Source organism: Salvia splendens, chromosome 9 (genome assembly GCF_004379255.2).
Source record: "Salvia splendens isolate huo1 chromosome 9, SspV2, whole genome shotgun sequence".
Taxonomy (NCBI): domain Eukaryota; kingdom Viridiplantae; phylum Streptophyta; class Magnoliopsida; order Lamiales; family Lamiaceae; genus Salvia; species Salvia splendens.
Window position 1 is genome coordinate 3,716,515 of NC_056040.1, and position 11,690 is coordinate 3,728,204.

The following is an 11,690-nucleotide window of genomic DNA, read 5'->3' on the forward strand; positions in this document are numbered from 1 at the left end:
TCCTTAATTTAAAGTGTCACTGACTTTTTTCTATTTTAAGTGGTGGACCATGCACAGACATTAAGAAAGAGATATTGAGACTATTAATCGTGTTCGGAGGGAGTATTAACTAACCGGAGTTCGAAAACTGGGGTTTTTGAAATGGTGTCGGAACCGCGAGATATCTCCGACCAAGAGTTGAAGAAATGCCAGAAAGAGACACCGTCGATGGCGACATGGTTGGCGGTTAAGGCTATGAAGACGCCGTCGATGAGCTCCGTGACTTGCACCGCCAGCAAAGGCTTCGAAACGCCCTCGGAATTGGCGGAGCCGATCCCTGCGAAGAGAGAAGTTACTATTTTAGGTATGTATTTAGGTTCCAAGATGTCCGACACCGATGTTGCGGCGGCGATGGATGGCGTGAACGAACTCAACTCCGGCGTTGTTAAGTAGCTGATCGTGCCGTCGTGATGGGCGGTGGTGGCGACGCGGCCGGCGAGGGGAGGGAAGAAATCGAGAACGAGGGAGAGTGAGGTTTTGAGGTGAGGGATTAGGGTGTGTTTGGATTGAGGGTTTTGAAAGAGAATCCCTTTTTGAATGGGGTGGAGTGAGAGCCATTGCAAATCCCATAGAGTTAGATCCAATCTTGAAATTAGATTTGTGTTATTTCCTTCCATCCTAATAACACATGAGGATATTACATCAACTTTCCCATTTTCTCTACAACGTCCATATCTTTTCTCTTGTGCTCAATTTCAAACGTGTATAGCTAATGAAAGAAAGATAAATGAATACTTGATGGGACTAGCCAAGTTTCTATCAAATTAGTGTATCAAAATTTTGATAATTTTGAACATGTGAAAAATGATACTACTAGATTATATGAGAATTGATGATTTATGTCGGTTGTTGCACTAGTTTTATTACGAAAACGTAGTATACCAAAACATATGATGTCAGTTGTTTCTCTTTATGATATTTTATAGTTAAGCTAGATACTATATAAAGTTCACACCCAAAAAAATTTAATTTTTAAATTTCAATTCTATGTCTCATTCAACAGGTTACGTCAATATTTAGATGAGGAAATTGACCCCTACGATTTTTGTGAAAATCTTTTCGTGTCATTCTTTTAATGAATCTTGACTGTTCATAAATTACTTCTATCTCCTTTAAAAATATGAAGTTTGGAAGGCCAGCCACACTTTTAAAGTATAAATACTATATATACACGATACAGAATTTTTTCGGCTGTGAAATAAATATACGAATCCAAAATTTCGAAAATAAAAAATTTAGAGAACATAAATTTCAATTCGATTATTCGAACAAAAGAATCGGAATCAACTTATAATTAAGTTTCGCTTTGGTTTAGTGTAGTGTGGTTCCTAGCTACATTCAAACTTCCCACATTTTAATCACTTCCACCTGAAACAAAGTATAAAAAATAGACTTTTCATTCGATATTGAAATACTTTTAGAATAAAAATATAAAAAGTTGACAATACTGAATTAGGCAAACTTTATTCCTAAAATTCCATTTTATTTTTCATTCACTATCCCAGATTAAAAAGAAAATAGGGCCCTAAGCCCATTAGAATAGAACTTTATTTGTCTCAAATGCGGCCGATGGAATCGAATAAATAGTTTAGCATTTTGGGCCACTTTCATCCGGATCTTTCAAAGATTCAACCACTAAAAACAAACCCTATAATATCATATTAATTGGAATGACCAACTCCATTTTCATGTGTATGCGTTCCTTCATAAATGTTGATTCCCACATTAAAAATCTTACCAATCAAAGGATTGCGAATGCGACCATTCTATTCTATTTCATCATGTTCTCATTTCATTTCAATATGTTCCTACACATTAAAGTTATTAACCATGCCCTTATAGCTTACAAACTAGCATGAAATTGATACCAAGAAGATATAGCTTAATTACCAAAATATAGAAGGTGGAGTTCATTGAAATTAAAGTGATATAACCAATATAATAATTAAAACTTGAAATCATGATTAGGATACTGAAGTCAAATTATATTAGATTACAAAGCACGTGATGAAGATAGATGGTTAGTTGAAGTATTCAAATCCCCGCATTCTAAATCATTGATTTTAGTCATAAATAATACGAAGGCACATGATATAAAACCACAATTTTTTATCCGCATTCTTAAATAACGTGCCAAAATGAAATCCCTAAAATGATAGATGTTGTGCCAAACCTAAGGAAACTTTTATAAACAAAATAGAAAAATTAAAACTGTCACATTTTTAGATTAGAAGCAGACTCATGCGTGAACAATATGGACGATGTTGATTCTCCGAAGAGAGAGAGTGCATCTCATCGGTTCCTGGCATGCTTCCTTGCACATTTATAATTTGTCGCGTGTTAACACGTCATGATTTGTTGATTACAGTCTCATGCCTCTGTATGCGCACGACGTATAGTGCGTCGTGCCGTGGTATATTACAATCGTCATGGCCAATTGACTACAACAATCTCAAGCCTCCCTATCCACACGATGTATCGTGCATCGTGTCGTGGTACATTCCTAATGCCTAACATATCTCTATGAAAGTGTGTTAATATTGGTATGTCGCCAATAGACAATGTGTATGTCTTTCCAAGTCAGATAACATTTTTTACATAGCTTTTTTTTCGTAGGGCTATAATCTATTGATAGGGTAATATAGGGGGTGCGGTTGTTGAGAAACATAATGTGTAAATCAATTCAATCATTCTTGTCCCAAGTCTCAATCAGCTTTTTTTATTGCTTTTTAATATGAATCCAATTACTTATTTGTATTGGCCAAGAGGCCAATACTTTTTCTCCCTTAGAGAATTCTTGGCCAATGGTTTTTGTTAATATTCATTTTTCCTTTCTCATAAAGTATATGGGTTGATATTGTTAATATCGAAGTGTAATACTATCACCAACAATAAACAAACTAGGCGGGGTCGACCGATTCCATCATTGGCCAGTGCGGGAAAACTTCAATAATCGACCTTCAAAGTTCGGTCTGATGCAAGTCTACTTGCACCCAACTTGATGATGATATAAGAAGAGAATGGAGAATTAGTGAGAGGAATAGAAGACAAGTGGAAGCCGCTAAAGGAGTAAAGGTTTAAAGAATTTTATGTTTATTTGAAGGAAGAAAAATCGTTCATTCTCTTATTTTGTTTATTTCATTAGTTAAATGGGCTAAATATTTCGGCCCTAATTTATGAAAATTAGTTGGGCTCTTGAACTAAAATATCAGTGGATTTATTTAATTCAATAGTCTGGATTGGTAATAGATTTATTTTAAATTAAAGTATTAAACTTTTATATAGTAGCACTTTTTAAGATTTTACTTTATTTAGTAATATTTTAAAATTTGATCATATACTTATAAAAATACTCCTAAGACATAAAATAAACATGGAGTAACTTTTAGTATAAAATTTTTTCAGATATTTACATTGAAATCTCTTAATAAAAGTACGCCTCACTTACCTTGGAATATTAACTAAAAACAACTTGGATATAAAAGTTGATTCAATACTTCAAATGTAAAAAAGGTTGCAGAGGCACACGTGAACAAGTTGCAATGTACAATTCAAGTACAATTGAAAAATGCCAATTTAGAGGCAGTGAAATCTCTGCATACTCAACTTTTATCCCCTACGTGTCACATTTTATCAGTTCAAACTTTAACTGATATGATCATTCACAAAATCTAGAATACTATAATAAGTACTATAAAACTAAGATTTGAATTGTACAGTAATAACATTGAAGGATAATATGTCTATAAGTTTACTAATATGTTCAAATATCAAATGAATAAACAAATATTATTATCATAAATAATATATGAAATATAACAATAAATCAAAAATTATAAACCTAAAGCATCATTTATTAATCATCTATTTCACTCTTATTTTCATCTTGATGATCATTTTTTTAAAGATGATCACTCGTAATTCCCAACATGACAACTTAAATCCAAACATACCAGTTGAAGAAGAAGAATCGTTTTATCAACTATAAGTTGCACTTCATCCTCGTCAAAGTCATATCTTTGAATAAAAAATTCAAGATCTAAACTATAAAAAATGCTTGTCTGAATTCGTTGACTTATTTATCTAGGCTTTATTGTGAATTTTGAGAAGGCAATACTGTCCAAAAATGATTAATCAATAGTAGTACTCTGTATTTGATTTGATTGGTGATCGGATCCTGATATGAATTGGGTTCTATTTAAGGGTTTGTATGGAAATCAATTCCATAATCCACGGTCAACCTAAATACAATAATTCCATATTCATTAATTGGCATCATTTAACTTAATACAGATTTTATAAAATGTTTGAAAGTTGATGGAAAAAGGTAATAAAATGTGTATTCTACTTTTATACATTAATTGTCTAATAAAATGAGCACGGACATCATTTAACTTAATACAGATTTTATAAAATGTTTGAAAGTCGATGGAAAAAGGTAATAAAATGTGTATTCTACTTTTATACATTAATTGTCTAATAAAATGAGCAGGGACGGACGAAGAAAAAAATATGATTAGAGGCTGTGATTTCTAAATTTTGTTCTAAAGTTATATTTTTGGTGTTTTAGATCATTTATAAGGGCTTTTATATAATAATTTATATTAAATTTGAATAAATTTTAAAAATTTATAAAAGAAAATAGTTTAAAAAATATTTTTATTAAGGGCTTTAGCCCTACCCTATTTCTACATGGGTTCGCCAATGAAAATGAGAGTAAAATATTTTTAATTAGGAACGGATGAAAAAAAATAATGACAATTATTAGGGGATGGAGGGAGTAAATACTCTTTTCATTATAATTGAAATGTCACACTTATTAGACGACACGATATTTTAAAAAAGTAAAACTGCAGTATATTATTAAATTATTAGTCTTTTTTAGATATGATATTCCTGATTAATTCAGTTAGGGCTGGTTTGATTGCCTATATAGTCCTAGATATCCATTCCTATCCATGTGTTTTTGAGTGTTTGTTTGCCATGAGAGTCTAGCACTATGACCCGGTATAAACAAGCAAACCCGACACTGTTCACACTATTTAGCTTAAAAAGTCACATATGACTGACCCACAAAAAGCCACCGATTGTCCAATATCTCTAAATTCATGATATAAATTTCTACTTGCAATTACCCTCCACCAACCAACCAGTACACAATTTCAAATTCAACATTCCCCAAAAACAAATTCAACAGTCCCCAAAATTCATAAACGATGAACAACGCTCATTCTAATATCGACAACAATTGAAATCGGCCGATTCTTGTTGGATAAAGTATCTAGATCATTGGGCTACCTAGATCATTCTCCGGTTTTCAAGTTTAGTCCAATTGGAAGGACCATCATTTTCGGAGGAGACGCCATGGACATGGAAGATGAAATTAGCAAGGTAATGCTATTTGTAACGAGTGAAATTGGGTTTCGATGAAGCAAAACTACTGAATTATGTGTAATTTTTGGTTAGTTGTTTTCCCAACTTGTTAGGTTTTCTTGCTTTATAGTGATGTGAATCGTGGAAATCCAACCTAAGAAAGTTTTTTCTTATGCAATTATTGAAATCGGGTGGAAGATAATATAAGAGATGGTTGGATTCATTCCACTTTTTGTGTAAATTGAAGGAAGTGGTGTCTGTTACGGCACAAACGATTTTAATTGCTCATATACCACTTTACAGAAAGGGGATTTGATTAAAATAGTGTACATAACTTGTGTTTCATTGTGATAACTTGCACAACCCTTGATTTGTTGATCTGGGATCACTGAATGAATGCATATTACATGTACACTGTACAATTTCAGCAGTTTTTGTTGCTTGTCCATATAGGTTGAACAGAAACGTCATGCATTGACAACGACATTGATTTTGCTTGAGGAGATACTAAGAAACCATCGAATTAACCTCCTTCTTATAAGTATGTTAATCACATTGATACGACCAAATGGCGGTAAAAGGAAACGAGGTGGTAGAGGTACAGCCGAGCCTCTGATGGATGCAATTCCTGCTCATGTGAAGCAGTTAGATAGGCTAGTGCGCATCTCAGATCGTTCATGTGTAGACAATTTAAGGATGGATAGAAACACATTTGGTCGTTTATGTCGCATCCTGCGAGACCGGGTAGGTTTAATTGACCAGAAATTTGTTACCATCGAGGAACAAGTTTCTATGTTTCTGTGCATTCTATCCCACCATAAGAAGACACGAATTGTCGGTCATGATTTCATGCGATCTTCACAAACTGTGTCGAAATACTTGCATACAGTTCTTCGTGGAGTGCTTACTCTCCATGATTTGTTTTTGGTGAAACCTACTCCGATTGATGATGATTGCACTGATTCAAGGTGGAAGTGGTTTAAGGTTTAGTACCGAAGTCATATGTTATCATTTTGTATTATATTTTTTGTTTTTCTAATGCACACAATCATTAAACCTCATCAAAGACGATGATGCAGGGTTGTCTAGGGGCTTTGGATGGCACATATATCAATGTACGGGTCCCTCTTGCTGACGCACCCCGCTACAGAAATAGGAAAGGACAGATCACGACAAACACACTTGCTGTGTGTGATCGACATCTTCGCTTTGTTTATGTCTTGCCCGGTTGGGAGGGATCTGCAGGTGACTCGAGGATCTTACGTGATGCAATTAGCAGGCCACGTGGACTTAAGGTGCCTAGAGGTAAACTATAAATCAAATTTCATTATGAAGCCGGCTTTGCAATTTTGCAGTTTGTTGAACTGCTATATTTGTAGGTTGCTACTACCTTTGTGACAACGGTTACGCAAATAGTGAGGGATTTGTCACACCGTTCAAAGGAGTTAGATATCATCTTAAGGAGTGGGGACCCGGAACCCAAGCGCCCCAAACCCCCGAAGAACTTTTCAACTTGAAGCACACCAAAGCCAGAAATATAATTGAGCGGTCCTTTGCAGTGTTGAAGATGCGTTGGGGAATTCTTCGCAGTCCCAGCTTCTACCCAATCGACGTTCAAACAGGTTTAATTATCGCTTGCTTCCTGCTTCACAATTTTATACGGAGTCAGATGGAGGTAGATCCTATCGAGGAATTGTTGGGTGGTCAAATTGAAGAAGGTTATGGGAGTGACAATGATGAAGTGGTTGCTGATCACATTAGCATTGTCAACCCAACAACATCTTGGAATAGTAAAAGGGATGATCTCGCCAAGGCTATGTGGGCAGAGAAAAATAATGCTTAAACAGGTTGCCCTGGTGTCTAATTTGAAACATTTGAACTTATGTTATTGCCTATGTACGACTATAACTTTTTATTCACTGACTCATATAATTTCGATGGTGGTGTGGACTTTTTTGAGTTTCATTTTGGATGAAGTATATATTTTTATCCAATGTGGGCGCAATACTGTCGTATTTTATATTTTTTAGCTTCAACCTTATTACTTGATTGAAAACATATAAGAACTTATACATTTGGGATTTTCAGATTAACTTGACCAGATCAAACACCTTTTGTAGGTCCACAAAGTAAATAGTCTGCATAATAATTAAATTTCGATAAAAAAATGACTCTAAACATAAATCCCTTGCCATTTCGCATTGAATTTTTTGTAATAAATTGTGGTTGGTTTAGTTAATGGAGTTTTTGGTGTTTGATATATTTGCATAGGAAATAAGATTACTCTTGCTCTTACCATCGACATAATTCTTGCAAACCAAATAATTAAGTTCTGCCATAAGATACTTTCATGTTCAAAGAATAGTGGAAATTGCTTACTAATATGCTTTTGTGTGACCATGACAATTGAGGCTGAAAATTTGGCACACAAAATTGGGGATACAAAATACAAAAGCTACCAACTTATTAACACATAATATAAGCAAAGTCAGTAAGCATGGTGCCTTTCGAATAGGATGGTTATAGATTGGAGTAGAATAATGAATCTCTAATATACCAAGTAATGACACATAAATCATTTACCAAAACAAATCCCAACTTGCGTATTGCAAATTCAGTGTAGGCACAATTGGATACTACAAAATACATAAGTTTTTTTCATCTTGACTAAGCCTACCGTAGCTGAATAGAATTTTACATAGGACCACCATCACAAACTGACACCCATTGCAGTGGCAAAATATTAGTACCTAACATGATATTGTTATATAAAAGACAAAATACGACATGAGCGAATGAAACGAGTGCATTCATATCAGCCCATCGTCCTCAAGGATGTCCAGAACAAAGGCTGGACGAGCAACCTCATCCAATCCCCTGAAGAGATCCATGAGTTCGGGCTCCTTCACAAGCTTTTTCGAAACATAAAACTGTTGTTTCATGGTCAGTCCGGGTATACCTTTCAGTTGTTTGAAGATCTCGGTCCTCTTCGTGCTAAGATCAAAATCATACCCAATTCTAGAAGAAATTTCCTTTAGGCGCTCGTTTGTATCTTCGTGGATACGACTCATCAAATTGAGGACTCCATCCATCTGGTCTTCCACTTTCCTCTTCTTGATTACTTTATGTGGCACCTTATTAGTAGCTCGCTCAGGTGGTGATGGGCTCTCGCCAATCATCTCGGGAAGAATACCATCGGGCAGTACTTCATCAGGGAACAATTCTTCAAATGTCATGTGGTCATTAGTTCCTGAGACCTCGTTCGCGACAGCCTTTGCACCATATATTTTATTGACAGCATCCTCAAGGTCTACGCTCCGAACTCCCTCTGCACGATCTTTTCCGAATACCTCCTTCCAGTCATCTAACATTGGCCAAGACTTGTTCCGCATATACTTTGCATTGACATCTTTCTGCCCAAGTCATTAACAACAACCAACAGTCGGTACTGTGATTACAAAATCTACTACAATATGGGAATGCAACTCAACAACCAACCTGAACGACTTGGGACCATTGCTCATCGTCAATATCGATCTTGTAATCACCGTGAGGATTGAACCCAACACCGCTGCGATCAAGGATTGTCATTAGCGAGTAGTAATTCCTTTTCCAGGTTGTAATCTTGGAGTAGATGTGAGGGTGAGCACGTATATCAGTTTTCGGAAATTCACGCTTAAGGGCCTCCAAGCAACGAGTTAGATACCTTGACCGAAACCCGTTGTCCGACTTCCATCCGGTTGCCACCAACTCCTTTAGTGTCGTCATAAGGATAGCATCCTCGCAGGGTGACCAACAACGCCTCGGCCTGTCACATTTCACATTTCTGTTCGACGGATCCGAGGCCCCTGAAAAGACAACGATGGATCGGGCATCAACTGTGAAAGTAAACAAGGTAATAGTAATACGGTTAATTAAAGAGTTTATTGTAGTATGCTACCGTCTGTTAAAGGACTGCCGTTGGTCCCACTAGCACTCATCTGTTGGATAGATATCAAAGCAAATCTGATTTGATTAGAAGGGAAGAAGCAATTGAGCAGAAAGACAATTCAAAAACAATTACTTCAATTGTAATGTTTACATTATAAAAGACTGCAATCAAAGCCCACCTAATAGAACAACAAATTGGAGACGAATTAACTAAAATAAGGACTTAGAGGAAATATGATTAGTAGTTTGGGCGATGAAACGACTAAAATCAGACCCTATTTGTGAAATTGCCAACAAATTGAAGATGAATGGTATACAATCATGAATCAGTGTAGTGGATACTTGCAATTCGGCTATGTCATACAGATTCCACAGTTTAACACAACACGAAATTAAACCGGCCAAATTAGGGCTCATCGGAACATGGATAAACAATTGAAACACAGTGCAACACACCCGATCTGAGGATTGAACGTTACCAGATATTCCCAATGTCAGCCGACGGACGTTGTTAGTTGCTAGTTTTTGAGTTCGCACTTTGTATTCTATGCGAAACCCATTAGCTGTATATGCAAGGTTGAAATTGGGAGCGGGAACGAAAATTGGGTTTTACCGCCAAAGACGAGGACAAAAAACTGTCATTCCGAAAGATTAATGAGGACAATTTTGTCATTATGTATCTATATCACTGATTATACTTTCCATATCAAACAGAAGTTAACAAACCATAATAAAAAAAATCGGACCAACCAAACAACAAACTAAAATAGCTACCCATAACTAAAACATGAAAAATGGATATAGACTATCAAATCCTATCAAACTCTATCAAGGCAATCAAACCAGCCCTTATAGTATAATTGTATTGTACAGCCACACTAATATTTTAGTGTTAATATATAAAAAATGTAGTACTATTAAGTACGTTTGAGGGCTGTCACATTGATATTAAGAACTTATAATTTGTTCTTGGCTAAAGGTATTTGGATCTCGAAAATTTTCAATTTGTTTTTGCTAAAGGTCTTTATTCTATTTGGTGTGCTTTTGTTTTTTATATTTATTACACACAAAATATATTCATATATGAACAGAAAGTATTCATATATAGACATTTTATGTATGCAAGTCGCATAATATATCCCTTTCATATGTAAAATGAATTATGATGACGCGTTAATTAACTCCATTATTAATTTCTTGGAATGAAGAACAAATATTTGGCCGTCACGCCTGTTTTGTTGCAGGATTGCACTTTCATTGGAGAATTTTAGAATGAAATGTAATGTAATATTACTGAGATCAAGCTTACATATAACTAATTGTATGCTAATTAACGAGCACAATCTCTGGTCCAAGTTAGTTTATGCATTTCTTTATGTACGAGATTGAAAATTTTGATTTTTAAAAGAGAATTGAGAGAATAAATAGGAGAGATACTAAAGTTCGAGAGAGAGAGAAATTACAGTATGAAGGAGATAAAAAAAATTTATATAATAAAACTACTCAACTACTTTGGAACGATCCGAAAAGAAATACTCTCTCTGTTTCTTCATAGTTGAGGCAAAATTTTTCGGCACGGAGTTTAAGAAAGGGATGTTGAATGTGTTTCTATTATTATTATTTTATTTAGATATTATATGGATTTAGCATATCTTCTTGTATTATTTTGTTTAGATATTATAGGGATTTAACATATCTTTTTGTATCCACACATATTATAAATATGTGTGGAGTCTTCCATAATATTCAATCAATCAAGGAATATATTATTTTGGCCCAATTAATTGTGCAACAAGAAACTCTCTCTATCGCTGCCGACGAGAATCTCTCTCGCGCCCAGCACCCCCCTCTGCCGGAAGTCTTCGCCGACCTAAACCTCTTGGGCGCTCGACGACTACGTTCTCTGTTTCTTGAATGTGTGTGAAATTCTGGCGTTAAGGAAGGCTACCCTTAACTGGTGCTTTCATTGAGAGTTCATCCTCCATCTTCGTTCATCAATAACCTATTCACCACCAATATCATCCCCTGCACCAGATGGACCCTATTATTGCAAAATTTGATCTCCTATTGGACATGGTGGAATCCCGTATGGACGCGGTAGATCGGCGTGTGGAAAACCTTCGTCGGAAACAATACCCCAGCTCACACCAATCTGGGCGGTCGCGCAACCTCTGTCCACCCATTCAGCCCGAGCCAAAACCACCCTACATTTCACGCCGTTGGGATCCAATTGATCGTCGCCCACGGACGGGATACCCGCCCATCGGGTACCGCGATCGCGTGCAGGATGCACGGCCTCGACACCGCGGCGGCTACCCCGAGAGGGACCACCTATTTGATCGTGGAGA

At 35.9% G+C, this 11,690-nt stretch overlaps 2 protein-coding genes across 4 annotated transcripts; one reads left to right on the forward strand and one right to left on the reverse strand.

Moving 5' to 3' along the window:
* Window positions 1-5,002: 5,002 nt before the first annotated feature.
* LOC121748780 (protein ANTAGONIST OF LIKE HETEROCHROMATIN PROTEIN 1-like) lies at window positions 5,003-7,406 on the forward strand. The gene is made up of 4 exons (XM_042143292.1): window positions 5,003-5,430; window positions 5,866-6,396; window positions 6,492-6,717; window positions 6,792-7,406. The coding sequence occupies exons 1-4, from the start codon at window positions 5,404-5,406 to the stop codon at window positions 7,253-7,255; spliced, it is 1,248 nt and encodes a 415-aa protein (XP_041999226.1). The 5' UTR covers window positions 5,003-5,403; the 3' UTR covers window positions 7,256-7,406.
* A 584-nt stretch (window positions 7,407-7,990) lies between these two features.
* On the reverse strand, window positions 7,991-9,945 carry LOC121749738. Of its 3 annotated transcripts, XM_042144358.1 has the most exons (5): window positions 9,822-9,945; window positions 9,353-9,392; window positions 9,119-9,260; window positions 8,911-8,983; window positions 7,991-8,825 (listed from the first exon to the last, which is right to left on the reverse strand). In XM_042144358.1, the coding sequence occupies exons 2-5, from the start codon at window positions 9,390-9,392 to the stop codon at window positions 8,223-8,225; spliced, it is 858 nt and encodes a 285-aa protein (XP_042000292.1). In that variant the 5' UTR covers window positions 9,822-9,945; the 3' UTR covers window positions 7,991-8,222. The 3 variants fall into 3 exon arrangements, with proteins under 3 accessions (XP_042000292.1, XP_042000290.1, XP_042000291.1); XM_042144356.1 differs by having other exon boundaries at window positions 8,911-9,260; XM_042144357.1 differs by having other exon boundaries at window positions 8,911-9,260; window positions 9,353-9,417; window positions 9,822-9,928.
* Between the last annotated feature and the right edge of the window lie 1,745 nt (window positions 9,946-11,690).

Excerpts from the sequence above, each read along its gene's own strand:
- LOC121748780 (XM_042143292.1), top strand. The coding sequence starts at position 5,404 with ATGGACATGGAAGATGAAATTAGCAAG. Across the intron at positions 6,397-6,491 it reads CAAGGTGGAAGTGGTTTAAG|GGTTGTCTAGGGGCTTTGGA; the intron begins GTTTAGTACCGA and ends ACGATGATGCAG. Across the intron at positions 6,718-6,791 it reads TGGACTTAAGGTGCCTAGAG|GTTGCTACTACCTTTGTGAC; the intron begins GTAAACTATAAA and ends CTATATTTGTAG.
- LOC121749738 (XM_042144356.1), bottom strand. The coding sequence starts at position 9,392 with ATGAGTGCTAGTGGGACCAACGGCAGTCCTTTAACAGACG. Across the intron at positions 9,261-9,352 it reads CGGCAGTCCTTTAACAGACG|GGGCCTCGGATCCGTCGAAC; the intron begins GTAGCATACTAC and ends TTGTCTTTTCAG. Across the intron at positions 8,826-8,910 it reads AATGGTCCCAAGTCGTTCAG|AAAGATGTCAATGCAAAGTA; the intron begins GTTGGTTGTTGA and ends TGACTTGGGCAG.